General features: G+C 39.3%; 1 protein-coding gene across 1 annotated transcript in view; it reads right to left on the bottom strand.

The window, feature by feature from the left end:
• The window catches only part of LOC137294471 (disheveled-associated activator of morphogenesis 2-like), a 98,963-nt gene that overhangs the window by 7,410 nt on the left and 64,504 nt on the right, over positions 1-27,049 (bottom strand). The window contains exons 4-26 of the mRNA XM_067825494.1: positions 17,591-17,656; positions 15,978-16,066; positions 15,401-15,536; positions 13,900-14,097; positions 13,503-13,613; positions 12,987-13,090; positions 12,259-12,325; positions 11,514-11,631; positions 10,659-10,788; positions 9,788-9,914; positions 9,106-9,228; positions 8,045-8,258; positions 7,623-7,720; positions 6,654-6,698; positions 5,964-6,212; positions 3,501-3,607; positions 3,222-3,310; positions 2,781-2,995; positions 2,256-2,317; positions 1,989-2,049; positions 1,426-1,557; positions 449-616; positions 17-119 (exon numbers count right to left, since the gene is read on the bottom strand). Of these exons, the coding sequence (XP_067681595.1) occupies positions 17-119; positions 449-616; positions 1,426-1,557; positions 1,989-2,049; positions 2,256-2,317; positions 2,781-2,995; positions 3,222-3,310; positions 3,501-3,607; positions 5,964-6,212; positions 6,654-6,698; positions 7,623-7,720; positions 8,045-8,258; positions 9,106-9,228; positions 9,788-9,914; positions 10,659-10,788; positions 11,514-11,631; positions 12,259-12,325; positions 12,987-13,090; positions 13,503-13,613; positions 13,900-14,097; positions 15,401-15,536; positions 15,978-16,066; positions 17,591-17,656 (2,812 nt within the window). The remainder of the gene's footprint in view (positions 1-16; positions 120-448; positions 617-1,425; positions 1,558-1,988; positions 2,050-2,255; positions 2,318-2,780; positions 2,996-3,221; positions 3,311-3,500; positions 3,608-5,963; positions 6,213-6,653; positions 6,699-7,622; positions 7,721-8,044; positions 8,259-9,105; positions 9,229-9,787; positions 9,915-10,658; positions 10,789-11,513; positions 11,632-12,258; positions 12,326-12,986; positions 13,091-13,502; positions 13,614-13,899; positions 14,098-15,400; positions 15,537-15,977; positions 16,067-17,590; positions 17,657-27,049) is intronic.

Below are 27,049 nucleotides of genomic sequence, written 5' to 3'. Positions count from 1 at the left end.
TTGGGAGAATACTTACCTTTTTCCCCACTGTTGTTCTCTGTGTTGTTGGTCTTGCCGTCCTTCTTGTCAAGGGTACTACTTCTCCGTAGCAACAGCCTCTTCTCCCGCTCCTTCTTCAACTGCAGGATACCAGATCATCATCATCATCATCATCATCATCATCATCATCACCACCACCACCACCACTACCATCACCATGATATCTACCTCCTCCTCCTCCTCCTCATCATCATCATCATCACCACCATGATATCTACCTCATCATCCTCTAGGGTTCACAATGTGTATCCTGCTCCCCAGTGAAGGTCATGGCTTGCCAGTACCCAAAGCCCTTCCCAGAGGTCATATTACACAATATCTACCCAACTCCAGTCCAACAGTTACAATTTACACGGTTTCCAGAAATGTGGCAAGTCTTCATTATATCACACTTGCACCTGGGTATTACCTGATCCTCAATTTTGGCCCTCTTCTCCTCCTCCTCCTTCTGTTTCTTCATCTTCTCATTCTCCAGACGGGCATCGGCAAAGCTGGTCAGGAACATATCAAATGTCCCAAAGAATTCATCTGGCTGCACTTTGTTCTCCTCAGCGTAAGTCTTCAGAGTCATCTCGTACTAAAACACACACACTTGAGTGAGTGAGTGAGTAGAATGGAGGGAGTCCGTTTTCTAAAACATTATTTCAGTCATATGTTGACTGAAAGTCTGTATTTAGGCAGGTATTGAGTTACTTTCACCAAACACACATGTAAAATGCTCAGGTTTGTGACTGGCAATTCCACTGTGATGACCTGAGGTCAAAATATGGCAGATTTCTTTCCAAGAATGAAATTCATGAATAAATTTCCTTCACTTAATTCAAAATTCATCTGTGTGTCCCAAACCAAGTTATATTATTAGATATTCTTCAATGTTCTTTGCATTATCATCCTCCCATTGAGCACAGACCATTTACTTGGTGCTGGCTGTGGTTGGCCTGCAGGCTTTGTGTATCATATTTTCCTGTCAACCAACCAAACGACATAACAGCTTTTCACAGTAACCATCCTCCCCTATCCCGTAAACTTGAAAGTAAATGACCGCCATGATTTCAGTTGTAGCTCTTTAATAGGTTCAAAGTTCTAAAAACTGCTGTGTTAATGTTTAACTTTTACAACTCATAAGATACTCAGTGAGTGAGTATGGTTTTTACGATGCTTTTAGCAATATTCCAGCAATATCATGGTTGACACCAGAAATGGGCATCACACTTTGTACCCATGTGGGGAATCAAACCCTGGGTCTTTTGACGAGAGGACACTTTAACCATTAAGCTACCTCACTGCCCCCATCTCATAATATAACAGTATCTGAATCACACTCATTTTATATCTATTTATCACTCAAAATTTGGGTCAATCTGGAATCTTGGTTCTGTAGCTCACCTTTGTCTTCATTTCAGTGTAAGAGTCCTCAACCTCAGAGAAGTTGTAGGCTGCAATAGTGCAGAAGTCTCCCATCACTGACACAAACTTGTCCTGACTGTTGTAAGACTGGTTTCGGAAAAACTCCATCTCCTGGAAGAGTAATGCCAAATTTAAGAGCAAATCAATGGTGAAAATTAATTAACTGCTTAAAATCAACTTCTTTCTTTGGGCTGCCATATAGCTGAAATGTTGCAGAGTGAGGCGTAAAACTACATTCACTCACTCACTGTTTCTCAGTACAACAGTCACTCATTAGCCTCTTAATTATTGTTTCATCACCAGGGAAGATATTGGGTAGAACTGCTTCTTAGTTACCCAGGCTTGGTGTAAGAGGTGACTATCAACAACCATATTGCATTGAAGTTAATTATATCAATACTGGATTGTCTGGTCAAGACTTGAATGTGTGTAGACTGTCATTATATAGCTGAAACACTGCTGGGTGCAGTGATAAACAAGGAATAAATTATTTCAGTATCTCGCAGCATAATGACTATATGCAGATACTATATAATGCTTACCTTCTCAATACTTGCAAGTCCAGATTTGAGTGATGCAATTTCCTTGTCCAGATCCGAAAAACTGTAACATTGATGTTGACAAATACACTGACAATATTAACAATTCTAGCACAATACTTTTGAAATTTAACAAAGCAGTTATATTCCAATCACACAACAACATCAAATACTGATGATGTAACACAGGGCAATATCGGTTATTCTTCAGAAGACAGGTGTGTTCATGAATATGAATTTCCTAAATCAATAACCTGAGTTGATACTTACTTAACCTTTGCAGCATCTCGGACATGTGACAAATCTCCCTCGATCTTCAAAACATCAGGGAACTGGAAACAAAACAAAACTTCTCTTAAGAAAACCATTTAATCAATGCTGTTTCATACTACAAAATGTTAGGACCTGAGTTAGTTTAGTTTTATGCTGCTTTTAGCAATATTCAAGCAAGATATTTACAGCAGGAAAACAAGATGCAGGGAATCGAACCCGGGTCTTCAGCATGTCGAGGAAACGCATTAACCACGAGGCTACCATAGTGCCCCTGTGAGGACCGGAATCACACAACAAGTCTTTGATCCCTGTAGGTAAAGTCACAGGTGGCACTCAAGATCACATGACAGTTTTCTCTCCAGGTAACTTATCACGATTAAAATCCAGGTTCGATTCCCCACATGGGTGAGTGAGTGAAGCCAAGATACTGCTGGAATACTGCTAAACGTGGCATAAAATTCAACTCACTCACTCAGTCATGTGAAACAAAACGCTATCACCATGACAACCAGTAGGACGTACCTTCTTCTCAAGAACCTCGACCAGATAGTGAAGGAGTGTTACATTTTTGTTAATGGAGGACTTGGTGTCGATGATCTTATTGAGACTGGTCATCCTGAAGCCAGATGCGTTCCCTCGCTGTCCACGGTTCATGTAGTTGCCAAACGCCAACACCAGCTCTAGGAGCTTTTTTAGCTTCCGGCTACGTAGCACTTGCTTAGAGGCTTCAAACACAGCTGCAAGTAAGATAACTGGGTCAACTTCAGACAACATTACATTTGTAACATGTGTTATATATGGGATGACACTTTCTCAATTAAGTAAACATTCTAGTACTTTTATCCCATCCGGGATTTGGACCCACTTCTTCAGGAATTAATACTACACACCGGCAACCAGAAGCTCTTGCTACTTCCCATTCCAATGCATCTCGCTAAACTACTTGGACTTGCAAACACTCACCTTCTACTTTATTTTTACAATCTCCTCGTCTGTCTTGGAATTTCTTTTTGAAGTAGAGGGCTTTCAATCTTTGTTCATAATGCACAATTCTGAAAAGTAGATACGAACGATGTAGACATCCTTACAAGACATAAAGAGTTCAGTCTGCAATATCTGACATACCTGTATCATCTGGCCATCATCAACCAGCTACAAGGTCTGAGGACCTATATGTTTTGAACATCTATCTATGAATGCTAATCTGCAAAGCGTCTCTGACCAGTGTGGAGTCCACAGTACCTGCTCATCTCGTACAGGAAGCGGTCAGCGCGGGCCATATGCTCCAGGTCATGACTTAGTTCACTCAGAAGCTGGGACTCCTCTGGTGTTGGTATAAACTTCAGAAGCTGTAACAAAGTGCCCATCCAAATACATTCACAACTGTTCAGGATGTAACATGGCTCAGAGTGATACTTCAACATGGTGACCTAAATATCCTGGAAACCTCAATTAATAATTATGGACTGTTTGTAGTGTTTATGATACTATTATATTATAAGTCCAAATGCTTAGTAAAAAATTTCAAATCACATTCTCCTCCTCATTTTCTGCCACTCATTTTTATAAAGTGCATTGTTCTTCATACAGGTTGTACAAAACACTGAAACCAGACCTTGCATGATGGTGAAAGCCACACTAGGATTGTCTTGTATTCCACATCTCAGATGGAATATTCATCAAACATTCAAGCACATCTTTATGGTGGTTAAGAAGGGATGTCGCTTTACACAGCGAAGAAGCTATCTAATAGTAACATCAAATGAAGATAACACATTGAGAGGACTGCAGCATGAAGCAAGCAAGGTTAGATGAGAGGAGAAAGTGATAGCATGAGAGGAGAAAGTGATAGCATGAGAGAAGAAAGTGATAGCATGAGAGGAGAAAGTGATAGCATGAGAGGAGAAAGTGATAGCATGAGAGGAGAAAGTGATAGCATGAGAATAGAAAGTGATAGCATGAGAATAGAAAGTGATAGCATGAGAGGAGAAAGTGATAGCATGAGAGGGGAAGTGATAGCAGGAGAGGAGAAAGTGATAGCACAAGATGAGAAAGTGATAGCATGAGAGGAGAAAGTGATAGCATGAGAGGAGAAAGTGATAGCATGAGAGGGGAAGTGATAGCATGAGAATAGAAAGTGATAGCATGAGAGGAGAAAGTGATAGCATGAGAGGAGAAAGTGATAGCATGAGAATAGAAAGTGATAGCATGAGAATAGAAAGTGATAGCATGAGAGGGGAAGTGATAGCATGAGAATAGAAAGTGATAGCATGAGAGGGGAAGTGACAGCATGAGAGGAGAAAGTGATAGCATGAGAATAGAAAGTGATAGCATGAGAATAGAAAGTGATAGCATGAGAGGGGAAGTGATAGCATGAGAGGAGAAAGTGATAGCACAAGATGAGAAAGTGATAGCATGAGAATAGAAAGTGATAGCATGAGAGGGGAAGTGATAGCATGAGAGGAGAAAGTGATAGCACAAGATGAGAAAGTGATAGCATGAGAATAGAAAGTGATAGCATGAGAGGGGAAGTGATAGCATGAGAGGAGAAAGTGATAGCACAAGATGAGAAAGTGATAGCATGAGAATAGAAAGTGATAGCATGAGAGGGGAAGTGATAGCATGAGAGGAGAAAGTGATAGCACAAGATGAGAAAGTGATAGCATGAGAATAGAAAGTGATAGCATGAGAATAGAAAGTGATAGCATGAGAGGAGAAAGTGATAGCATGAGAGGGGAAGTGATAGCAGGAGAGGAGAAAGTGATAGCACAAGATGAGAAAGTGATAGCATGAGAGGAGAAAGTGATAGCATGAGAGGAGAAAGTGATAGCATGAGAGGGGAAGTGATAGCATGAGAATAGAAAGTGATAGCATGAGAGGAGAAAGTGATAGCATGAGAGGAGAAAGTGATAGCATGAGAATAGAAAGTGATAGCATGAGAATAGAAAGTGATAGCATGAGAGGGGAAGTGATAGCATGAGAATAGAAAGTGATAGCATGAGAGGGGAAGTGACAGCATGAGAGGAGAAAGTGATAGCATGAGAATAGAAAGTGATAGCATGAGAATAGAAAGTGATAGCATGAGAGGGGAAGTGATAGCATGAGAGGAGAAAGTGATAGCACAAGATGAGAAAGTGATAGCATGAGAATAGAAAGTGATAGCATGAGAGGGGAAGTGATAGCATGAGAGGAGAAAGTGATAGCACAAGATGAGAAAGTGATAGCATGAGAATAGAAAGTGATAGCATGAGAGGGGAAGTGATAGCATGAGAGGAGAAAGTGATAGCACAAGATGAGAAAGTGATAGCATGAGAATAGAAAGTGATAGCATGAGAGGGGAAGTGATAGCATGAGAGGAGAAAGTGATAGCACAAGATGAGAAAGTGATAGCATGAGAATAGAAAGTGATAGCATGAGAGGGGAAGTGATAGCATGAGAGGAGAAAGTGATAGCACAAGATGAGAAAGTGATAGCATGAGAATAGAAAGTGATAGCATGAGAGGGGAAGTGATAGCATGAGAGGAGAAAGTGATAGCATGACATGAGAAAGTGACAGCACAAGATGAGAAAGTGATAGCGTGAGAGGAGAAAGTGATAGCACAAAATGAGAAAGTGATAGCAGGAGAGAAGAAACTGATAGCACAAGATGAGAAAGTGATAGCATGAGACTTGAAAGTGATAGCATGAGATGAAAAGCAACCCTACCTGTTCAACCATGTCTTTAGGGAGATCTTCACTGGAGTCAACATTTATGATGGCCCGACGTAGCTCCTCATTGCTGAGTTTGATCTTTGACAGGAGGATAGTACAGTTCTGGGCTCGCCTCCCATCAATTACCGTCAGCTCTTTGACCTTGGGTTTCACATTCTTTGTGTCCTCCTCCCCGTCACCACGGTGATGCTGGTAGGCGGAAAAGGTCTTCTCGAAGTCTGTGAGATCTAGCATGCTGTATAGCTGCAACGGTGAGAGAGGGTGCTTAACCTGATAAGTACTACTGCTCATTGGTTTAACGGCAGTTGTCAACATCTATAACCTGCTTCACTGCGATCTTCCTCTCTCCAAAATAAGTAACAATGATTTTACACATTTTTTGGCAAAATCTCGCAATATCCTGTCTGGTGACTAAACTCACACCATGAAAACCATATTTGGAATCAAACTCATGTCTTAGCTCCAATCTGGGATTCAAACCCTGAATAAACAAACACAGACAGCTAAGGGATGCAATCATACTGCATAAGTTTCAGCATCAAAGGCCACCAGATCCTTCATAATCAACAAAGTAATATTAAGCCTTGTATCTTTAGGTTGGTGCCATGTTAACACTGACTCTTACATGACTACACAGAAAATGCCTTTAAGCTACAAAATACTATGTAATAAGAGTGAATTTACCTTAGTATCATCGAGATCCTTCCACACTGTTCCTGCAATCTTATTCTGAAATGCAACACAATTCATTAGTTTCACACTCACTCCCCTATTGGAACACTTTGGCAGAGAGGTGACGATCCTCAATGTGCAGGTGCAGGTAGACCTGTTCATGATGATATGGGTAAGCAGGAAGAATTCCACAGGCTATCTTTACAATTTTCTGGCATTCTGTCATGGTGATTCCACTATTCCACCTACCATTGTGTTATAATTTGTACAGACAATGTGTTTCAGTGGCATTTTAGAATGTTGGTATGTACCATACTGAACAAACTACATGGATTACAGGATCGTATCAGTTGCCATGTTTCTCACAAAGTAAATAAGTTGTTATTCATAACATCTTACAATATTCTACAGACAGGGTGTCTGTTGGGTTTTTTAAGGCAATTATTATACATAGGGCAATATGTTTTCCCAAAATGACATGGCCATGTAAGGGATATAAACTTTTATCTAGCCTCATGTAAGAATGTCGAGTTTTGATTGGTCCATGTGACTCTGATAAAATACCATGTACATCCATCACGATCCGCCAGCGGGAGTATATGACTTTTATACTCCCGCTGCGAAAGTCATATCCTCCCGCTACGCCTCGGTGACGACGCGAGAAGTGAGAAAAGCGTGCATCGACAAGCCTTTAGTAACGTGCGGTGCATTGAGGTCAAACGATCAGCTGGTGTCAACATGGCAGCAAGTCGATTCGATGCGTGTTGTTTTGTTTTGATTTAGTGAAAACATTCAGCTAGATAAATGCGTTATCACATCGTGTCTCGGGAAATAAGGTTTTTTTTCGGGATAAAACCCCGTATTTCCCTCGACACGATGTGATAACTTATAGAGTTCTTGTATTCTATTAAACATAGAAAGAAAGGAAGATGGTTTGCTGATTGACACGGTCTGAGAATCAGTTGTAGTTATCTCCCTTACATCTGGTAGTTTTGTCCAGTTGAAAGATTTGAGGGGGTTTCCAGGCTTGGGTGCATTCTTCCTCTTTGCCAAGCCAGGTGAAAAATGATTAACTAGACCTGGAAGAAATATAAAACCATATATGTAGCCTGTTTCCTTACAAATATTAGGTGAAGTCCATTTCTGGTGTTCAAATTTGATAACACTTTGATGCTATTTCATATTATGTATAACACATGGAGTCATCCATGGACCCCTAGACCAGCAATCTATACTATACTCAACAGAAAAATGAAATGCAATTTTAGATCAAATGAAATCTCATAAGAAAGCATATAACAGTACCTTGAAGGTATTTGACAGCAGCTTTGATAGAACATGAAGACATGAATACAGCAATGTTTGAGGGCTACTTATTGTATCCTGGTCAGGTGAATACCCACCTGGTTGTCCTGGAGCCGGTGGGGGTGGAGGAGGAGCTGACCCGGGTGGGGGTGGAGGTGGGGGAGGCGGTGGTGCAGGAGCTGAGTTCATCTTTCCTAAGGGTGCTATATATGTAGTGGTTGCGGATGACAGGCCCACTTTGGCATCGTCAGGGAGGCTGCCCGTCTTCACCAGGTGTTGCAGTTTCTGCTTTTCCCCACGCTCCGTCTCCAGCTGAAGTACGTTCAATACACTAGGGTCATTCTTAAAGTAACACTTACTCAGAATAAAACAGTTTATTGTATCTCTTATATCTGTTGTCAATCTGATGTGATAACTTCTTTCAGTGGTCTTTAGAAGTTGGTGTGACGAATGAGGACAGTTTCAGTGAATATTGCTTACATTAATAATAAATAAGTTGCATATCTTTAGAACTCTCCACATTGTCCTGATCTGATGCCTTAAGTCATATTTCTATATTTTCAGGTCATTTAAAGGATTTTGCAGATGGCCTATCTTTGTAACAATTTCTGTCTGTGTCCACTGCAACTTTCTGTCATTAGGACTTACCTGCGATCCCCCTTGTTACTTTACAGGTATTTGTAACAGTGGCCTATATGTGTCTTCCTGTCCCCTGTCCAGTCCACCAGTCCACCTTGTACCTGTATCACTCTCATACTTCAAGTCTGCCTCATACCTGTGACCTCCCACCTACTTGTTGTCCATCTTGTACCTCTAGTCTCCTCCATACCTGTGACCCCCCTTCTACCTGGGGTCCATCTTGTAGGTCTATTCCATTTTTAACCTCTTTCAAACTCATTCCTGTGCCCCCATGTACCTGTGTTTCCAACTAGCTTGTACCTACACCTCCCCCTTGCACCTGTGTTTCCAACTCACGCTGTGACCCTCTTGTACCTATTTTTCACTTATACCTGTCTCTGACTCATGCTCCCCTCCCCTCTGGAATTGTGTTTCCCATTCATTCCTGTCCCCTCTCCATCACCCTGCTACCTATGTTTCCCATCACACCTGTTCCCTCCTGTACCTGTTTCCCGCTCACACCTGTCCCCTGCCACCATACCTGTGTTTTGGCCTCCTCCAAGGAAGACAACAGGTTGTCCAGCTGCTGCCTGGTCTCGGCGTGGTTGGCCACCTCCTTCTCCAGCTTCGTCTTCATCTTGTTCATGGTAGTGATTAGCTCCTCCTGCACCAACACAACAACAGTGGTCAGTCTCTCTTCACCTCCACATGTATCAACTTACATGTCATGTTAATAGCTCCTAATAGGTCATGGTTTATTTTCAAGTGACAAGGACCAGAATGCAAGTGAACACATTGTCAGAGTCTACATATTTGTAAAGTTCAGTTTGTAATTGTTTCTTTGTAAACGAAGGTGGTGTTTTAAGTTCCAAAGTAATATTGGTGTACTTGCAATTAAATTTGTGTATGCATCCCTAAAGATTGATCAGGAAAATGGTCTGAGAGAATTTTATCCAAACGCCATTTGGAGACGTTGTATCTTCACACTATGTGAATCAAATATGTAGCAGTTGGTCAGTACTGACCACTGCTGAATGTATTTTGTTATCAACAGTAGCAACTTGCTTGCTCTCCGTGATATATCATGCATGCAATACTTCTTGAAAAAAATGTCAGCTTTAGATGAGGTAGAGCACAACAGTGTAACTTTAGCCTCTGCTCTGTAATTATTTATAAAGTCCTAATCCTATTGCTTCTGGCATCTCTGGCCTAGTGACCAGTACCTTCTCCTGCAGACGGACTTCACATTCCCTCTCTTTCTTGGCAAGCTTTGCATTGAGCTCATCGGTTGACTTCTCCATCTCTCGAAGCTTTTGCTGGAATGCCTTCACGTCATTCTCACTGGCCAGTCTGTTACACAAACCACAACATATACACAGGCCATTTGGTCTTCTCTTGTAAATATGGAAATAAACTGGAATGCTATTTATATGTCTTAATATAGAGGTTGGTATTCAATCTCGGTGACCTCCCTATGTACTCAATAGATTAAACTGTATGAGGAGGAAATACATTCTTGGAAACATTTTTAAACAAATTGTTTCAGGCAAATGACTGAGTGAGTGAGTGAGTTAAAATTTAATGTCACATCGGCAATATTTCAGCCATATTGTGACGGGAACGGAACATTAAAATGGAATATATGAGTATTATAAAAATCAGTCGACGAAGGATAGTAAAACAACTAGAACATCACAGAAATGAATGTAAAACTCAGGCAAATGAGTATGTAAAGTCTCTGATATAACCACTTTCTAAAAAATCTCAATCTCTTTGCATCATGAGAAGTGTTTGGACTGGTAATCACTAATCTGGTAATCAACACCAGGTCCATGGCCTAGATTTTTCAAGCTGCCTTAGCGCTAGGATAGTCATAAGTCATAAGTCATAAGTTAATGTATGCCACTTATGACCATATGGCTGTCATTGGTCTGAATTCAAACCAGTCTATTACTGTAGAATTCTTTCCTGAAGAATGTACAGATGAACAACGTCATTGGTCTGAAATCAAACCAATCTATTACTGTAGAATTCTTTCCTGAAGAATGTACAGATGAACAACTGACCGTGACTAAAGGTCCAGTGGCTACTCACTGCATGACAACCTGCTTGACGTTGATTTCAAGAGGAGCTGCATCTGGGTCCTGGTTGTTCTTCTGGAGAACCACCTGCTGCACAATCTTGTCGATGAGCACCCACACAGACGTCACATCATGCTTCCCATCTACAACATGCACAGAGGTGTAAAAGATAAACAATTTTAAAAATTGTATTTGAACAGTTATTTATCAAAATGACCGTCCTTACTTGTAGTGGTAATAAAAGTTCCACATCCCATGACTGGAATCTGATCAGAGATGTTCTGTGGATGTCAGGATCATACAATTTTGAGGATGTCTTCTGTTTGATGAACTGATGCCCCACTACATAGATGTAACATAGCAGAAAATCCAACAATGCCAACAATCACCACTTAAATGAAACCAGTGTTCTGAGAGCCCATAACCAAACGACTCTTGCAGCTAAACTCACCAATCCCACCTAAAATGGTCAACTTCTTTATGTTACGGTAATGAGTGACATTATTATTGAACCAAATGTGCAAGGACCATAATAAGGGTGAAACTAGGTTTGAACAAGTGATAGCAGATATTGACAGGTAAGGAAGACACCTCTTCAAGCCAGTGGTCAAGGAAGCCCACAATCAGCAGACTCCACTTACCAATACCACCCAGGATGGTCAACTTCCCTCTGTTCATATAGGAACAGACTGCAAGGACCATAATCAGGGTGACAATACAATTTGAAAAACTGCTCAGCAGATCCTGTCAGGTAAGGGAAGCAATTCTACAAAGTGATTTTAGACATGGCCACCATGCTTTCTGATACCAAGTAGCCATTTGGCATTATTTCAGGCAAGCCCTCTCGGATGAAGATGCAGATACTCACATGGCAGAAGGAGAAGGTGGTGCAGGATAGACTGGAGGTTGGAGTACGCCACAGACATTGTCAGCTTCTTCCTCAACACCTCAAACATCGTTGAGGCACTTTTCGTATCGACATGAACCTGGAACACATGGACAGAATTTCACTGATACAAGACACGTTTATGAAAATAAACCATTCAAAGTAGGGGATATTCCATTTTGTGAGCATATCACTAGCCAATGACAGTGCATATGAGAAAAGGTAATATATATCCTTACAGTTGGAACATTTCCAAAGGAATGAATAAATTGTCACATTTTACCTTAATCTCTCTTCATCATCTATTTCCTCCTAGGCTTTGTCATTTGCATTCTATTAGTCTTGTAACTCTGATATCCTCTACTCTTTTTGAATGGTACAGATGAGGTACAGATGAAAGGAATGTTTTTTTTAACACAGACACAAATGTGAAGTTTTCTTCACATATGTGCAAGAGCTTTGGGCTTTGAAACATAATTAGCAGACAGTGAAGAAGGCCAGGGTGATATAAAGTGTTGAAAATGTAAAGATTTTTATTGTCTTGTCACCACAAAAGAGGAAGAGCATTGGCAGGAATTTTAGTGCATATCCCTGGAATATAACTGAATAATACAATAACTGAATGCCATTGTTATATGTTCTTATATGATATATATAGTTATAATATAACTTTTTGGTATTTAAATCAGATGATTTTTATAAAAATGTGCAGTAAGTGAATACTTACCCCTTCAAATCTTTTTGTTAATTCCTTTTCATCCTCTGTGCGGACCATCTCGAAAAAGTCTAAATGTCTGAAAATATAGGAATTATAATTGATTGAATTTTTGTGTAATTAGAATTTCATATGTGACAGATTTATATATGTTATGAAGAAAATGGTGCATGATCTCTGTGATCAGATCATTTTAAGAAAAACTCTATCCAATTTCAAGACAAACTTCACTTTTTGAGAAGACATATGCATTTCCAGTGTTTGACAGTCAGCTGATTCCTAGAATGGTAGATTTTATAACCATCATGATAGATGATATTTGTTTTTCTTATTTCATGTTATTACTGGCAGCAGCATCACTGTTACAGGTATTTCAGTTACATCATCATAATATTGTCATCATAACGTTGTGCGTAGACTAAACCAAAACACAACAGTTCCCACATTGACACTGACAAGCATGCTGTGGTATTAACAAACCAATGATATATGGGCAGATCTCTTTTTCAAACCCACATCCAGCAGATCCAGGGATTGGAAAGGGACAATACTCTAAACAGTGAAAATGAATGCCTTGATACCACTGGGACGTCCACGTCCCTGACAGATCAAGACTGAGACTAACAGAGCTTTTGATATTAGAATTAGCAGATCATGCTACATCAGGGATGTGACACTATGAATTGTGCCACCTTAAATCTGTTTACCACATGCCCTGCTTTTATAGTCTGTCCACTTACCTATCTAATGTACTATTGTCTAGAGATCGCAGCTTGTCAATGACTGGCTGTATTCCTAGCATGAGCAACTCGTAGCGGAGATGCAGTCGAAATTCAAGTCGGTCCTATAAAAGAAACAAATTACATTTGAAAACATTACTGCAAATTATTTGCATACTTTCACAACACTGGTACTTAAAAACAACAGTCAATGAAATTAATTGTTGATTACTGACCACTGACATATCAGTGTGTAAATCATTCTTTTCTTTGTCATGTTGATATTAAGTGTGCATAATGAAATATAGAAGTAAACATTTGACATGTGCTCTTATTTTTATCCTTCTGTATACATGACATAAACAAGACTATAAAGTGAATAACTATGCACGTGTATCAAGCAAATATGCATCTGAGTCTCTGTATATAGTACTGCTAGAAATAACCTAAGACATTTAACCTATTTCTTATAGCCTTGAGTAGCTGCAAAACTGCTGCTGTATCTTAAAACATTTTCCTCTCATGCACTGACTCTACCTGTCCTGGTCCATAGTTGATTGCTGCATTGATGAAAGACATAATAGCAGTCTTCAGGCAAACCTCATCTCTGTGCTTGCCTGTACTACGGTCAAGGTCACAGATCAATGTCTGAAAAATATAAAGTTATATATGACTTGGTTCTGGAAAAAAAACAAAACAGATTCTGCAAATAAAAAAGAACATTAGTCCTATTGTCTCCCTTTAGGGTTAATAAAATGGACAAGAATCCACGTAAAATTATAAGCAGAAACAGCACATACACATTTATGCATGATAATTCACATCTCAATATTTCCAGTCAGCTAAGCAATAAAAATCATTTCATTTTATCACATTTTATTACTGGTTATAAAATCATTATAACCAATTATCTCCTGTTAGCTGTTGCACTCACCTGAAACCTAGTTCTCTCCCCTGCATGTGTCTGGAAGTGCAGCATAGCATTGAGGACTTTGCGGTGACCACCTGGAACCAGACACACTGCACCGAGAATCTCCAACACAGCTGTCTTGGTCTTGATATTCTCCACACTTAAGCTTTGAGCAATAATGTTGATCCCATTTGGGTGAGCTAAAACATGGGACCTCCCTTGCTGCAACATAAAGGACATTGGTATCAATGCACTACTGTTATAATTTCAGCTTATCATTGCAGGTAACGTTCATGTTTCTATCATTAAATTTTTATTGTGTTCATTAAAATTCTGGCAATCTGATTGGTTAATTGGGAACATTTCTTTTGATTTCACTTCGCAAAGAATCTAAAAAGCTAAGCCACGCCCACCGAACTGGACTACTTTCGGACCTGAGGAATGTCGGGGAATACCTTTACACGGCGAGGGAATTTCCATGCACCCAGGTACCCTAATGAACGTTGGATAAACATTGAAGTGATACATTGTGGTTAACATAAACAAACAACCCAAAATTATCCATGAACGTTCATAATGTTGTAACTCCTCGACAAGAGCATGCGCACGATGGAACATCAGTTCATGGCATCGCAATCCTGGTCACATCACAGCCCCTTTCCACTTGCACAAATACTGCTGCCACTAACAATCTCAGTTCCACTAACTTCAGGTCATTGGGCTTCATTTCCAATTCTCACTTTGCAAACCCAGTCTTTCAGTTCACTGGTAATAATTCAAATGTGTGAACTTGAAACTTTGCTGTTACCGGAACGTGTCACGTTGTGTTGTTCTGTTCTGATTCGCCACCCGATGTTAGCTTGGTTGATTGACAGCTGTTTGGGGGTGCTCTATGCTGATTGGCTAATGGTTTGGTAGGCGTGATATTTTATGTAAATGTCATGTCATGCCATTACCGAATTCTTACACCGAAATTGTTAATCAGAGGTAACAAAGATACCCGTTTCGATGAATTTGATTATGTTTAATTCATGTTTGTTGTTGAATTTAATTATAAGAATTGACTGTGTGTTTCTTTCGTTGCATTGAGGTATGAAACTAAAAACCAATGTGCAAACTTTTGTAAGAATCCGCTACGCTAAGCGTATTTGGTAAAAGGATCTCCATTGGAATATAAACCTAATGGTATGTGTTACAGTGCCTAGTGGATACAAGGATAAACCATGGTATATATGCTCCTTGGTATTGGGGACTGGGCTCATTGGTACAAGGATCTCCAAAATAAGGCTAATCTAATGTGTTGTTAAGTGGATGAACATCGAAACCTTCCACGTAGCATATTCCTGATAGCATGTGCAGGGAAGTTCCTGCACTCAAAAGATCCCCTCAGATCATTGATCTATAGTGCAATTTATCTACTTTTCAAAGTACACCTTAAGGAATATATATTCAATGGTATGTGGTACCAAATTGGTTGTGAAAATAAGGAAAATGTAGTTTGCAAAACATTTGGTGTTTAACTGACCGAGTTGTTCATGAGGGCTTTGATGCAGCCGATGATGGAGGTGTGGATTTGACTTTCAGAACTCTGGTAGTCCATTTTACACAGGTAGTTCAGCAGGCTCTGTAGACCATTCTTCTCAATAAACCGCACCACGAAACTGGAACAGAAGGCATGCAAATCATTAATCAGGGTAACTATATCTTGTTTCTAAACTAAAGAAATACCTTCTGGAAACAATACTACTGAATCAGTAGATCAGTATAGATCACTTTTGCATTGGATGTTTCAGAATGACTGTTACAACACACTATATATTTCAGGCCCAGTACTTTCCTGCAGAGGAGACACCTTGGTAAGTATGTATAATTTGTTTGCTGTGCAACACTTCACCCAGCCATGTTCCAGGCATATCTGAGCATCCTATGAATACTTGAACTTGGGTAAAAAAAAACAATGATCGATGACATGAGCATTCTAAGTGACTGTCCATCAACCATACACAGAATCGGACCACCCAGTTCTGCCATTCACAACAGACATAAAAGGCTTGGGGCATATTCAATCTCAGATTCTCTATGGAAAATTTGTCCCCTTTTACCTCATTGGCTGTGTCCGCAGCGCTGTCTTCAAGTTGTCGACGAGTTTGATCTTCATGTTGACCTCTTCTTCACTGAATCCAAGGTACAGCTGCAAACACAACACAATGCAACTGAACACCGAGAATGTTGGAAGCTGAATTTTGTCTAATGCCACAGTCAAGTATATTTCAGCTACATAAATATGTCCAATGAATGAACCAATATGACCAGTTGCGGCTGACAGACAGGAGGTTGACAATGAAGTCACAGTGTTGAGGTAAGAAGACACACATATTAACCAAATAATCTGATATTGGTCACCTGACTCTGAAACGGTAATGAGATGAACTATGCAGTGATCTGAAAAAGAACAGTCATTCACGGAACATATAGTAAAGAATATATATTATGTGTTACAAAATAATTGATCCGACTGGCCCAAGAGTTGGCTGATTCTGTGTGAAAGAGTGAGTGAAAGAGTGAGTGAGTGAGTGACAGAAAGATGTGTGTGATTGGTTTTAGTTTTATGCCACACTCAGCAATATTGCAGCTGTATGGCAGCAGTCTGTAAATAACTGGGTCTGGACTAGACAATCCAGTGATCAACAGCATGATCATCAATCTGCACAACTGGGAACCTATATATCTTGTGAGCGATTTTGACAATGAGATACATGAAAATACATAATTTGGTTGGAAAATGGAGTGTAAGAAGTATTGTGTGGTAAAGCTGTTTCAGCACAAAGTGAGAAAACAGTTTTCAGCAGACTTCTGACTCATATCTCTTGGGTTTTCTGTGTGATCTGACCTTGGCGGCCATATTTGACAACATTACAAAGATTCATAGTACTTCCCTACTGACTATCGAGGTGGGAATCAATCGTGAATACAATAAATTATTTATAACAAAGTCTTCCTCCAGCAGTATCTGATATCAGACTTGTCGTACTGGGGAGACAGGACTATGGACATTTTGAGACTTGCTAGAGGGATAACTTGACCACACGACCTCACCAGGTTCATTCAACAAGGTCAAGGGCTTTTCAAGGCAATTCACAGAGACACTTTTTTAATAAAATACGAAAACTGTATGAGTAAAATAAGAATGGAATGATCACACCAATGAATTCTCAGGTGTTGACTCAGGGCATGTCATTAGTCATTCTGGTACCATATGCTACAAAATGTTCTAACCAGGATCACATTTTCTTTACTTGTTTTCTCAGATGAAATACATGCTTTTACAATCATATGTCATTTCTGGAACTGAAAAGCTTTTTTTTGACTATATTAAACTGAAAAGCTGATTTTTGACTATATTAAAGAAGTAGCAGTCATCGAGTGTGCATGACATATAAGACTTGTTGTGGGGAAAGCAGCCATGAGAGACCTACTGTGTGAATCGCAAAGCAAGTAAGTAATCTTTCAAATACTAATATGCATCTGACAAACCATAACCTGAGTGACTTTGGGATTCAAACAAGTGACTGGCAGTTTATGTTATGTTGGGAAAGCCATCATGTAAAACTAGTTGTATCCTGTTTAACAATGGGCTACCAAAGCCTCGCTGACTTAAAAAGCAATTTTTTACATCAACGCAGGTTATAGTTGCATGATAAGAGTGTCTACTCACTGGTGACATTGTGCTGATTCGCTCGATGTAGTAATCTGGCCACGTTTGTGATGATGTATCTTCGTCCTGGAACAGAAACAGTTACTTAAGAAACAAGAACAAGACAAAGGTAACAGGTTTTAGAAGAAACGTTTACATCGAGAGCAAGTATTTCCAGTATATAGTATACTATGAGTATAACAAACACACTCTATTGAACTGATAGATATAAGAAACTGCTGTTTGGCTCTGGACACTTACTGTATATCTTAATCTAAATGATTATAACAAACTCTAGATTTAGCAGGGAAAATAAATAGTCCCTTGAATTTGTTATAACTGTAGCTGACTGTATGTAGACATGGTGTGGATTAGATAGTCACATCTGGCCCTGAACATGTACACAAGTTTGTTATTCATCAATTGGTGAACACTGAAGTTAGCTATTTATTAAAAAAAAATAAACTGTACTTTTCAGGTTTCTGACACTGTCATCCTCAGATAAAATCATAATCCAGTTAAAAAAATCAAATTTTTTTAGCAATAACACAACAAACTATACAATTTTGCAAGTCAACTTTATTTCACATCTGCAAAACCATCACCTTTCATTGAGTTCAAACAATATACCCTTCTGGACCCTAAATCAAAACATTAACCAGTTGAGCACAATTGAAGAAGATCATACTATGCATAAGAAGTCATAGAAATTGAAAAGGTGATGATCAGGTCAGTTTGGAACAGATGATGTTTGAAATGAGACGATTTTTATGTCACTCAAGAGAGACAACTCTTCCATGTTTAAGCTTTATTTCCAACTGAAGTACTTATAGAAGTATATACTGGTAATGAGCGTACTTATGGAGGTCCTGTATGTTGTATTTGAAATAGTTCCTAAACAAAGAGATGGTACTTCCCGACTCTTTCTAAGAAAACCCATTCCACTTAGACTAGAAATGAGTGTGGTTGGCTTGAGGGGAAACAGTTCTGATTCCAAACATCTAAATTTGCTTCTAGAAGAACTGCAAGGTGAATAATCAGGCACCACAAGAGACCTAGTCCGGTTTGATTTGTTGATTAAAAATACAGAGAGTGAGTCAGTGAGCACTATTCCAGCAATCTCACAGCAGGGAACATCAGAAAAGGGCTTCACACACTGTACCCATGTGGGGAATCAAACCTGAGTCTTCAGCATGACGAGTGAACATTTTAACCACTAGGCTACCACCCCATCAAAAACACAGACTCTATTACCACTTTCTGAACATACAATCCTTGTCAGTGACGCAAACCCAGTATAGAAATATTTCCTCCAAATAGCCCGTTTGAGGGCCCATAAATTTTAGTAAATTTACCAGTTGAGCACAATCCAAAAAGGATTCTAAAATATGTAGTAAACACTATGCTGTGTCACATTTGTCTGCATACCTCAAAGCAAGAATCCAGAAGTAGGTTTTATGTGTTTGCATGTGTAAAAGAACTCAATCACAAGATGCTACCATAATGTTTAATAATAAAAACCAGTGCTATTCATGAATAATATAATTATGTTTTAAATGTGGTTTTATTTTTTTCAAATGACAAAATCTATTCTATCCTAATTATATAGAACAGAATTGATGAAATGTCTAGAATAGGTCTTAACGTCCAGGGGAGGTAACTCCAGCAAACACATCCTCCCACATCTTTTACACCTTGTGAAAATTATTGAGGAATTTGACATATACTTAAGATTTTAATCCCACATGCACAGCTTGAATAATGAAGCATCTCTAAACATGGAAAAATGATTGCTAAGATAAAAGAAAAAAAGAAAAAGGTACAACAGCCATTGTAACATTTCCACAAATTCAATCTATATAATTGCATGCCCTGGTATCTAAATACTTAATTGCACCATTCATTATGGCAAAATGAGAGTATTATCCTCCTACAACAACACAGGTGACCACAAAAGACCTTAAAGTCATTTTCTCTCTCATTTCTGGTCACTCTCTCACTTCTGGTCACTCTCTCACATCTTTCTCATCATAAGACTCTTGTATCTCAACCTGACATCATGAAGAAAATAACCTACTCATGATGCTTCTCTCCTAGGTCATTTTGTTCAAAGATCATTTGCTAAACATATTCAACAAATGTTACTACGTCTGAAAGTACAAAAGTGTTTTGTGTTTACTTGTTTGTGTAAAAAAATGAGTGAGAGAAATAGTGAGCGTGTATGTTTTTACTCTACCTTTTGCAATATTCCAACAACATCATGGCAGTGGACCCCAGAAATTGGCTTCACACATTGTATCCATGTTCAGAATCCAACTGGATCTTTGGCGTGATGAGTGAACGCTTCAACCACCAGTAAACAAACCACCCCTTTAAAACCTAAAACTAGGTCAAGATTGGCTAAGGTTAATCATCATGTTTTGATTTCCTTGAACATCACCATGGAAACAGGTTTAACTGCCATTAGTCTATGATGTGTGCTAAGACCAATTTCAAACCATTTTGAAGATAACACTACAAGGCCCGCAATGACAAGTTGTCTTCCTGAGATCTGAGATCCTTCAGAGCGGTCATTGCCAGCAAATCCAACTTTGTCTGGGTTTTTGCGTTGTATTCCAGCCACATGACTGAGCCACAGTTATGGTCCTTGATAAGTGTGAGGTTGGGTGTGAGGATAAGTGTAATTGTGGGGCCAGGATTAGTATGGTGTTTGGGTCAGGACAAGTGTAAGGATTGGAGCAGGATGACTTTCAGGTTTGGGCCAAGAGATCTTTGAGGTTTGGGCCATGATATGTGTGATGTTTTGGGCCTGGAGAACTCTGTGGTGTGGGCCAGGAGAGCTCTGGGGTCGGGGCCAGGAGAACTTTAGGGTTTGGGCCAGAAGAATTTTGGGGTTTGGATTCAGGAGAACTTTGAAAGTTTTGGGAAAGGAGAACACTATGAGTTTCGGCCAGGAGAACTTCAAGCGTTTGGGCCAGGGAACTTTGTGGTTTGGGAAAGGAGAACTTTGAGATTAGGGTCAGAACTTTGGGGTTTGGAACAGGAAAACTTTGGGGTTTGGTTCAGGAGAACTTTGAATTTCTGGCCTTCAGAACTTTGAGGGTTCCTCGGCTGAATAATGATCTTTAAACATTGAATATTGTACCAAATTACACACACAAATGACTGAGATTTACAGAGCATATTTTCCATTACATTTGTGAACAAAAAAACATTAAAGGATATTATTTTATGGCTCTTAAATCACTTTACTATTATCTGATCACATACGATTATTTGCCGTGTTGTCTTAAAAGATTGTATCAAAATCACTTAGAATGAAATTGGGATGGTAATTTTCCTCCAGTATGCAAATTCATGCAGCAAAAGTAGTATGGTATTAGTGTGAATGAATTCATGTGCGATTACATGGTCCGCATTTTCTGGTTTGTCAAACAGCATACAGAAAGGGTAAATAACCAATCAGATTGAAGAAAACACTCACTTCTGGTTTACAATCATCAATAATGTGATTCTACTCGCTGAGATTTTCAAACAATAATTACTTGGATATAACTATTTTGATTAATAAGTAGCATTTGTAAATGAACTACTTCAAACAATGCCAATGAAATTAAGTACCTAAGGAGCTACAGCCCTGCACCATATTCTTCCTATAGAAAAGAATCAAATCCAGCTCAAATCTGATGAAGGATATGTGTTTCAAAGGCAGCAGTTTTAATGACAGGATATCATAAGAAGCTACTTCCCATGCTGAAGGAAGCTGGTGGCTTGGTTCAAGGCAGTGCAATTGCAACTACTCAGTATGTGAAATAAGTTATATGTGCCTCTGCGTAGAGTGAGTGAGTGTATGAATAAGTGAGTGTGAATGAGTGAGCGTGAGTGAGTGAGTGAGTGAGTGAGTTTTCATGTCTTCTATGGCAATATACCAGCTATATCACAACAAACGACTGCAAAGATAGGCTTTAATGAAGGTGTATTTAGTATATAGAAGATACTAAAAAACCTTCTGCGTAATACCACTTTTATTAAATGAGTTAATGATTTGGTATCAAACGCTCGAAAGCGAGTTTAATGAAAGTGGTATTTCATGGAATCAAGTTTAGTATTCTGTTTATTACTGCCAACACAAATTGATAGAAACTGAAGCTACAGTGTGAGGACTCCTAGTATTCCTCAAGTCAAACAAGGTCCAGTACTACTGTGACAGCAGCATCAGCATTGTGATGTCATAACTCTGAATCCTTATGATGTCATACATCTTGCGGTATTACACTAGTGTAATATTGCCAAATAAATATTACACTGCAGTATCTTTCACAGGCAAGCAACAAGACTCTTTCATTGCACTACCCAAAAGAATGATATATGTCTCTGTGTCTACACAATGAAGCAAGCATGTTCACTTGACACAGGGGCAAGAAATAGCCCTGGGTTGATTAGTCTGTCCATCTAACAAAGGAATTGAGTTCATATGACATAAGGGAAAGAAGCAGCCCTGGGTAGATATGTTTGTCTAATATAGGGGTTTTGTTAACCTGATGAGTAAGTAGCCTGGAAATCTGGTGTACGTACAATGTAGAGACTACTTTTTTCTATCACAAACACATCATCATATTCCATTTGTGTACATACTCATTCTGTTAATCACTGAACTGTCTGGTCCAGACTCATTTACTTACACACTCCTCCCATACAGCTGAATTATTGCTGAATGCAGCATTAAACAACATCAAACCAATCAAATTTGTCATGATAACCCACAACATCTAAATACTTGTAAAATGTCTTGAGATGAAGATGATTGGTCAAGATTTTAATTACGCCCTCTTCTGTCACTTGTTTCAAGTGTATTTACAGCAAAGCTGTAAATATTACACTGGTTATACATACAGTTAAATCACTGTTCTGTTTTTGGTGAAAGTTTCTTGAATCTTAAATTCCTGATTCATAAAGCAAATCTAGCGTCCATCGTATGCAGGTAGATGGTTCTTTAGTTTCGGTGATGGTTTCTAGATAAACAGGAACTGGGTAACCATGACGTCAGTGCAAGCCATCATATGTTGATATGTTTGAGTAAGGAGTATGGACAGCCGGGACTGTAAAACTGAGCAGACAGGGCTAGGAGCTGGAAACATCACAGCATGACTGGACAAGGAACACCTGGGGGCTCTACTCTTGTAAACACCTGGTATATCGCAATGTTTACAGGTGAGGTGAAATGGGGCTTAACGTCATATTTAGAATATCTCACTCACACGATCACATGATGATGCAGGTGCATGCAGGTGCATGCAGGGGCATGTGCTGCTTGTACTAGACCAGATTTAAGATGGTTTTATAGTGTGAGCTCATTGAAATACCATGCTGCAGATAGCTTAGACACATCATACTGATCACTCTTTGTTGTACCCAGTAATGCTGAGATTGGAAACAACAAGTACCATATTTTAACGTATTTTGGTATGGCATGGCTGGGGATTGAACCCACGACCTTCTGTTCTCCAGGTGGACACTCTAACCACTACACCACGAAGGCAGTCTCCCAATACTTATGATGGGGATTCTAAGGCAACATGCTGATTATAGCTAAGGATTATCAAGCAATCAAGCAATCAAGCAAGTTTGGGTGAGATGTGTAGGGGAAAGAGTGAATTTAGTTTTTCACAAATTTTAACAATATTCCAACAGTAATATGGCAAGGGACACCAGGAAAGGTTTCACACACTGTACTCATGTGGGGAACTGAACCCACATGCCACAGAGGAGCCACATAGGTTGGAGATAAGGGAGGTGTGGGATGTTTGTGAAGTAGGAGGTGAGGGAGGGTATATTTGAGGGTATATTTGTATATTTGTACCAATCTTGATTAATTTTTATTATTCAGCGCTAGCGGAGAATTCTGAACCAACCAGTCCTGTTTCATTAATAAAGAACAGCAGTCTGGATAACATGAAGTATCATGTTTTTAACATCGGTATGCTGCTAAGCAACCCATCACATATATATTGGGGCATATTTTCCATTAAGGAAGTATTTTGGATACCACACTGAATTTTCAGTATCTATCAGCATTCACTGAGAATTCACTTGTACATGCACTTATTCAAATAGCTGTATCACTGCCTTCACCTCACAGGATGTTAAAACTTCCTAGATAGTCAAACATTTGATAATAACAGATCTCTTATCACCTTGACTCTCGATTATTTTAAAACTAATGACAGGCCATGCTGTCAACATGAAGTGCCTGAGCCACTTCAATACAGATCAGGAAGTAAACTTTATTATCACCCTACACAAGTAAGATAGTTGATGGAACAGTCTATTTTCAGAAAAAACAACAACAATCCAACCTCTCCCCCCAAAATAACATTCTAAAATCCCACCTGTTGAAATAGTAAATTATTGCTGAGTAACAGTGAGTGAGTGAGTGAGTGAGTGCGAGTGGAATTTCACACTTCTAGCAATATTTTCTTATTATCTAAGGACACCAGGATCCATATATTGTACCAATGTGGGAATCAAACCCAGTCCTATGGCATAGCCAGAAAACACCTCATCTAATGGGCTATCCCACTGCCTCTAATACTCTAAGAATAGATAAAATTACTATCATACAGTGAAAATAGAAAAGCGAGCAGGTTATCAATATTATCTAAACAAACATGCCCCACATGGTTAACCCTGAGGGTGTTGATATGACAAATGCTTCCCTATCTTCTGTTGCCAGACTCACTGCTAGACAAAAACCTATGCCTTGAAACTGGAATATAAATCATAAACACATACTTAAAAAACTTACGATGTGTGATGATGTCTATCACAACACTATCACTGTCACACACTTGCCATGTGGTACATCATAGAACACTCTAGCATCTGTTTATAGCAAAAATAAGCTTTTGATTTCTTTTTATTCTATTTCATTTCAGTTCATTGCCTCAGTTACCTTCTTCCATTTACAGCCTTCCTTCTTCATCTCCTTCACCTTGGTAGCTTCCTTTTCACCAAACCTTTTCTTCCTATTTCCTTTCAATTTCTGTTACCCATCCTAAATTTTCTTCCGCTTTCCCTCGTCTGTCTTCTTAATCTTCTCATCAACTAAATTTATCATAATTGCTCTTTTTCTCTTTCACCCTTCCTCAAATGTCTCTCATTCTCCATCTGTTTCTTTTTTTCATTCTATTCCTAATCTTTCTTCCCCATTTGTTCTTCCATGTAATTACATTCTGCAACTTATGCTTTACTTTGCTTTCATCTTTGCAACAAAAAGAGCGATATACGTTTACCTATTTGATTCTCATGTCTGATATGCTGTCCATGTCTTAGTTTCCTGTCTCTCTGCATTCTTTCATCTCTTTTTAAGTCTTTTGTAATTTTCCTCTTTTCCTTATAAACCCCTTTACCTGCTCCTTGAAACTCTCTTCTGCTCTTCTTGTAACTTCCATTTCTTCTCCTTGTACCGTATATTACCCTCTCCATGTTCTCATTAAAACCCATTTATCTTCTCCTCACAACCCTCTTCTCTGCCAATACTCTCTACCTTCTCCTCATAATATCTTTCTCTTTTCCTCATAACTCCCTTTTCTCCTCCTAATCCTCTCCCCTATTGTTCAGGTAATCCATTCTGAGGGTGCGGGTTTGAATCCCGGATGGGACTCAACCAAAAAAAGTACTAGAATTTGTACTTTACTAAGAAAGTGAAATCCCAAATATGACATATGTTGCATCTGACCACTTTCTAAATGGCATCGTGTAATCATAGCTTTCGGCCGTGGGAGCCATGCCAATTTACACTCATCAGAGGGGTACACAAAGTACGCAGTCTAGACTACCAGTTGTCCGACTTTCATTTTGTGGAAGTCGCGGTGACTGAGCGGGCTAGGCGGCTGACTTTGTGTGCTGGCAATTAGGTGCCTGACTCTGAGGGTGCGGGTTCGAATCCCGGATGGGACTCAACCGAAAAAAGTACTAGAATTTGTACTTTACTAAGAAAGTGAAATCCCAAATATGACATATGTTGAATCCATTCACAGCCTCTTCTTCCCTCTTCCTCACTTTTACACAATACACTCTTCTCCTCTCCACCATTTTTCTGCTCTTCAGCGTCTAGTCTTCTCAGTACCCTCCTCATCCCAAATGTGTCTCTACTAAAAAAATCTTCTTTGTACTGTGCTCCAAACCAACCATCCACTCAGCTCTATATTCTGTTTTATCCCTATACCCCACCAGAGTCTCCCTTATTCATTACCATCCATGTAATCTCATCTATTGAATATGCTGGTAAAAGGTTTAATGCTCATGGAATTGTCTTTCTTTGAATAAAATTCCAGATCAAATAATTTCCACATGAAATATAATATCTTTATCACTGTAGACTATCATGTACATTTACAAATGCGATATGATACAGAGGTAAGAAAATGAGGTCCATTTCATTTGACAAAGCAATAAACTAAACATAGTTAATTAATTGATACACAGCACCAACAAGCCAGTAGCTGGAACCCCTTCAGAAACAGATATTGACACAAGGGCTCAGCAATTAACACTAGAACTCCATAATTAATGCTAGAACTAGAATTGAAATGGAGCAACTTGGCATGATGCAATAACCAGACTCCAGGCACCTGCTGTCAACAGTGCACACCCTGTTGCTAATCAGTGTCTGTACACCCCCAGACATTGATCCATCACCAAATTAGCCCCTTCCAGGCGACATCAAAGTGGGTGACTCAGTGGCTTCACTCAGGGTAAGAGTCACAAAGCAGCGTGCAAAGTTTAATTTGGTTTGGACTATGCAAACCTGGGGTTGTCGCAGTGTGCAAGGTGGATATTCCTTCACTGAGCAAACTGTGCACACTTTTATTCATGACTCTACAAAAGAAACCTCTGAGACATTCTTTAAAGGAGAACTAGGAGAAGGAACATTTAGAAGACCTTGGAATTAAGGCTTTGAACCTTGTACCCACACACCAACATGGTCTGTGGAGATTCCAGGGCAGTGTTGGTCCCTATTCTCACAATCCCTGAAGCACATGACTTTCCCTGCTGCCAAACCCTCTCTGCAATGATAAGACCTAAATGAAGCAGATCTAGATTTAAATGTCTGGTCTCCCTGGGGTTCCTTTTCAATTTATATGGGTTGGTATCAAATTTATATCAATTCAGAGACTAAGCAACCATCATATAAATGTGTCCATCATGGTACTACTGTGCCATCAGGAGAGATATCAGGTCAGATGGCCTTCTATTGACACAGACCATTTTCTTTAAAATCCATGACATATTGATCAGCCAAGTCCATTATTTGACCATTCACTGCAGAAGTGATTACTATTGATGTGAGCTGCTAGCAGGTGCCCCAGACTGGTCAGTGCAGCTGTTACACTGTTTGTCCAGTCACTGAGCCTTTGTCAAAATATTTGCATATTTATCACAGTCAGGATATACGATCTTGAACATTGACATTTGTTT

This window comes from Haliotis asinina, chromosome 8, assembly GCF_037392515.1.
Source record: "Haliotis asinina isolate JCU_RB_2024 chromosome 8, JCU_Hal_asi_v2, whole genome shotgun sequence".
Taxonomy (NCBI): domain Eukaryota; kingdom Metazoa; phylum Mollusca; class Gastropoda; order Lepetellida; family Haliotidae; genus Haliotis; species Haliotis asinina.
Note: the sequence above shows the minus strand (reverse complement) of the source record. Positions and strands in the feature narration are given on the sequence as shown.